Below are 5,156 nucleotides of genomic sequence, written 5' to 3'. Positions count from 1 at the left end.
TGCTGGTGGGAATGCAGACTGGTGCAGCCACTGTGGAGAACAGTATGGGGTTTTCTAAAAAAATTAAATATGGAACTGCCATTTGACCCAGGGATCCCACTTCTAGGAATATATTCCAAGAAACCCAAAATACCAATCAGAAAGAATATATGCACCTCTATGTTCATAGCAGTACAATTTACAATAGCTAAGATCTGGAAACATCAGTAGATGAGTGGATAAAAAAGCTGTGGTACATTTACACCATGGAATACTATGCAGCAGTTAAAAAAAAAAGGATCTCTTACCTTTTGAGACAGCATAGATGGACCTGGAGAATATTATGCTAAGAGAAATAAGCCAGTCAGAGAAAGACAAGTATTACATGATCTCACTTATAATGAACAAAACAAACTGTTGAACAAAATAGATCCAGAGAGATAGAAACGTGGAACAGGCTGTCAAATCCCAGAGGGAAGGTAGGGGTGGTTGAGTGGGAGGAAAGAGATCAACTAAAGAACTTGTATGCATATATGCATAACCCATGGACACAGACAATAGAGTTGTGAAGGTCTGGGGCAGAGGGCGGGCAGGCTAGAAGGGTCAAGGGGGGGGAAAGGGGGACATAAGTAATACTTTCAATAATAAAGATTTAAATATTAAATATATATATAATTCTTGCCCTCATCTGGTTAAGTTTTTTTCAAAGTGTATTCGTTTTCACTGGCTGTGTAACAAATTACCACAGACTAAATTAGCTTAAAATAATCCTTACCCCAGGATATTTTTCCACTGATTTTTAGAGAGAGTGGAAGGGAGGGAGAGAAAAAGAGAGAGAGAAGCATCAGTGTGAGAGAGACATATTGATTGGTTGTCTGCCTCCCACATGTGCCCTAACCAGGGATGGGGATCAAACCTGCGACCCAGGTACATGCACTTGACTGAGAATCAAACCTGTGACCCTTTGGTGTGAGTGTGGACACTCTAACCACTGAGTCACACCATCCATGGCTAAAATTACAGATTTTTATTTTTATTTTAAATATATTTTATTGATTTTTTACAGAGAGGAAGGGAGAGGGATAGAGAGTTAGAAACATCAATGATAGAGAAACATCGACCAGCTGCCTCCTGCACACCCATTACTAGAGAGAGAAACATCGACCAGCTGCCTCCTGCACACCTATTACTGGGGACGTGCCCACAAGCAAGGTACATGCCCTTGGCCAGAATCGAACCTGGGACCCTTCAGTCCGCAGGCCGACGCTCTATCCACTGAGCCAAACTGGCTAGGGCAAAATTATAGATTTTTAAAAATGTCATTGATTCTGTGGTTCATGCCTGGGCACTGGCTAGTGAGGTGATCTGTGCAGGGTTTTATCTGGTGGAAATCAAGGTGTCAGCTGGCTACCAACGAACTCATCTGAGGCCCCTCTGCCAAGCTTCCTGGTTGTTGGCAGGATTCAGTTGCTTAAGGTTGTAGGACTGATGTCTTCAGCTCCTAGAAGCTAACCATGTGGTCCTCTCTATAATAGTTTGCTTGTTTCAGACCAACAGAGAGTGTCTCTGATGCTTCCAGTTTTTCTACTTCTATCTCTGGTAATAGACCTCTTTTAAAGGACTTGCCTGATTAGGTCAGGCCCATCCAGGACAATTTCTCCTGATTCATTTAAAGTCAACTGCTTAGAGGCCTTTATTACATCTGCAAAATCCAGTTACCTTTGTCATTACCATGTAACATGATCAGGGGAGTGACATCTCATTGTGTTCACAGGTCTAGCCCACATTCAAGGTGGGGGAGTATACAGGGGAAGCATGAATCTTGAGGACCACCTTAGAATTTTGCCTACCACACTGCGTTTTGTGTTTTTTTTGCGAAATTGTAGAGTTGCCAATATTTTGATGTTGGAGCATTTCATAAAAATTCCTATTTCTGGCTCTTTCAGAAAATTGGCAGATCTGGCCACCTGGATGGAGCCTGCACTCCCATGGCGCTATGTTTGGCTGGTGCTAAATGCAAGCTGCCACATACCCCACTTGGCTCATGTCACTTCCCTTCCCCTCTTGGCCTCTGTCAGCACTCGAACTTCTGAACCCAGGGTTGAGAGCAAACACAGGCCAAGGAATGGGACAGGGAGCTCTGGATTTGACACCCAGCTTTGCACATTCCTGAGCAGTTTCCTCATTTGTAGATGGGGACAATGGCCACTGCTGAGGGTCATTGAGAGGATTAAATCAAATGAGCTGCCTTACTCCTCACCCTCCCCAGGTGCTGAAGACACGACTGACCCTGCGCCGAACAGGCCAATACAAGGGGTTGCTAGATTGTGCCAAGCAGATCCTGGAGCAAGAGGGCACCCGTGCCCTTTACCGTGGTTACCTGCCCAACATGCTGGGCATCATCCCTTATGCCTGTACCGACCTGGCTGTCTATGAGGTATGGGTCCCTCAGAGTGGGTGGCGGGGGGAAACCCAGGCCCTAGCAAGCTTCCTCCTGTTCCTATGAGGTATGGGTCCCTCAGAGTGGGTGGCGGGGGGGGGGGAACCCAGGCCCTAGCAAGCTTCCTCCTGTTACCCTTTCTCTTGCAGATACTCAGGTGCTTCTGGCTGAAGTCAGGCAGAGACATGGTGGACCCTAGTGGCCTGGTCAGTCTGTTGTCAGTGACGCTGTCCACAACCTGTGGTCAGATGGCCAGTTACCCACTGACTTTGGTGTGCACCAGGATGCAGGCTCAAGGTCAGCCTGGCCCTAGTGGCCACCGTGTATGGCTCTCCCCGCTTGGCCCTCCACCAACCCTCTGAATTTCTCATCCCCAAACTCCCACATCTGATCTTGGCCAACTTCACTGACCCCCTAAGCCACCAAGACTTTACACTCATCTCCAAATCTGATCCCAGCCCTCAAATTAATACCACAAATCACTAAAATGAACATCCATCTTCCAAATGTTTATCACAACCCCCCCAAATGTGACCCAGGCCCCCATACTGACCTCAAGACATAATATCCCCCAAATGACCTCCTAACTTCTCTAAGTCAGATCCAGTCCTCAATTGGCTCCAAAAGTCAAAATGGTTCCTAAATTTGCCAAATCTGACCCTTAGATGTCCCAAAATTCATAACCACTCCCCCACAACCCTGGAAACTCCCCAAATGTGACTCCCTCAAATGGACTCTCAAACAACCTCAAACATCCAAGTGGGTCCTTAGCCAACCCCCTTCACCTTGAAAATGTCCCCAAACTATTCCTGAGCACACTCTCCAAAATCTCTAGATCTTAGAAGTTACCTCCCAAATAGGCTTGAATGTTTTTTAAGATGTTCCCAAAAAGGAAATCTGAAAGTTCCTGCCCGAATTGCTCTCCCAAACCAATTGATTTTCTCTAAAAGTCTTCTTTCCAACTGACCCCCCAAACCTCTGCCCCTGGCTCCACCCCCACCCCCCCCCCCCCCACACACACACACACACTCCCGACCGGGGAGGCCAGCTTATCTCTGAGATGCTGAGCTTGTTCCTGTCCCTGCAGACACTGTGGAGGGTTCGAACCCCACCATGTGTGGAGTCTTCCAGCGGATCCTGGCCCAGCAGGGCTGGCCAGGGCTATACCGAGGTATGACCCCCATATTACTGAAGGTGCCGCCGGCTGGTGGCATCAGCTATGTGGTGTATGAAGCCATGAAGAAGACCCTGGGTGTATAGACAATGAGCTAAGCCACACACCTTGGGCAGAAATGGGCAGAGGATTCAATGTCCCCTGGCCCCAAAGAGCCCCCCAGGCTCAGGCCACAGGGAAGTTTTTTTCAGGAAAAGCAGACTGGGGGTCTGGGTCAGAAGATGCTCTCCAGATGCAGCCTGAAACTACTATGGACTCCAGTTTGGCTCGTAGTAGTCTGTCCTGGTTCCAGGGCAAATTGGTGAACATGGAGTCAAACCAGGAATAAAGTGATGGTTTCTGCTAAACATGTCTGGGATATCTGGATTGAGGAGGGGAGCTGGGGACCTGGATACTTGGGTCCAAGAGAGGAGCTGAGTATCTGCACTCCCTGGGTCCCGGAGGGGGGCTGAGTACCTCGGACCTCTGGGTCCTGAATGGGAAGGATGGATGCTGCCTGCGTCCAGTGAAGCTTGGATCCCGGGACCTAGTGTGAAGCAGGTGTGGGGTGTGGAATTAGGGTCTGGGATCCCTCAGTGCTGGGAGGGAACCATGGCCCAAAACCCATTAGCTCGGGAGTGGAGCTGGTTCCATAAATCCTGGAAGAGAAGGGCTTCTAGAGCCATGGGTGGAGAAAGGAAAAGGGGTTACAGGGGCATCCCTGGGTTTCCTCCTGCTCTCAGGCCACTTCAACTCCAGAAAGTACCCGATCTCCAAGACCTCAAGCAAACCACGTGCCTGGCCTACCCAGCCAGGCTCCGGGGTGCTAACCCTGACGTCAGGCCCGAATTCTGGCAGCCAGTCGCTATTGCGTATGTACGCTGCCACTCATTCCCCCTTCCACTAATCCCCTCTCGCCGTCTGGTAGCAGGCTCCGCCCCAATGCAGCTGCGATTCCACTGGTTCCCACTAATACTGGCACCTTTACTTCATTGCCATTTGTCTAGACCGGTGTCAGTCACCTAACACCTGCCCCCGTCTCTCAGCCATTGGCTTAGAAGTCAAGGCTGGAAAAGGATTATGGTTAACATGAAAAGCCAATCCAAACCCAAGCGCATCACCCAGAACTCGTAAGGGATTGGATTAAATTGACTGCCAATCTTTACAAGAACCGCCTTCCGCGTGCACTCATTGGCTTGTGCTCAAAGGAGCCATTTGCTAGGCTCCTCCTTCCTGTACGCTTGACTCTTCCGAGCGGTCAATCGGTTCTGAAGCCGCCCCGCGATTCTGGAACTCCGCTTCATTGGGCCAACCTAGCGCCGGCAGCCAGCAGCGCATTGCCTCAGAGAGCTGTCAGTCATACAGCGCCTACTACCCAGTGCCTTCCGCAGCACTCCGATTGGTCGCTTGACCACAGAGCCCTTGATTGGTGTCCGGGGAGCGGCGGCTGCTTCCTATTGGCCCGGTCCTGCCGTCCGTCACGGCGGCGGGAGGGGGACGTCCCTCCCCCCCCCACCATCGTCTTCCCAGCCGCTGGGTTCCCAGAGTGCTCCGCGGCCGTGTGGAGCGAGGCCTTGTTCCCGC

General features: G+C 50.1%; 1 protein-coding gene across 1 annotated transcript in view; it reads left to right on the top strand.

Moving 5' to 3' along the window:
- SLC25A41 (solute carrier family 25, member 41) overlaps positions 1-3,747 on the top strand; it is a 10,721-nt gene extending 6,974 nt beyond the window's left edge. Inside the window, exons 5-7 of the mRNA XM_005884405.2 lie at positions 2,249-2,416; positions 2,569-2,716; positions 3,507-3,747. Of these exons, the coding sequence (XP_005884467.1) occupies positions 2,249-2,416; positions 2,569-2,716; positions 3,507-3,679 (489 nt within the window). The 3' untranslated portion in view covers positions 3,680-3,747. The remainder of the gene's footprint in view (positions 1-2,248; positions 2,417-2,568; positions 2,717-3,506) is intronic.
- The last annotated feature ends 1,409 nt before the right edge of the window (positions 3,748-5,156 follow it).

Source organism: Myotis brandtii, unplaced genomic scaffold, assembly GCF_000412655.1.
Source record: "Myotis brandtii unplaced genomic scaffold, ASM41265v1 scaffold827, whole genome shotgun sequence".
Taxonomy (NCBI): domain Eukaryota; kingdom Metazoa; phylum Chordata; class Mammalia; order Chiroptera; family Vespertilionidae; genus Myotis; species Myotis brandtii.
The sequence above is the reverse complement of the archived record's forward strand: the minus strand, read 5'-3'. Positions and strand labels throughout refer to the sequence as shown.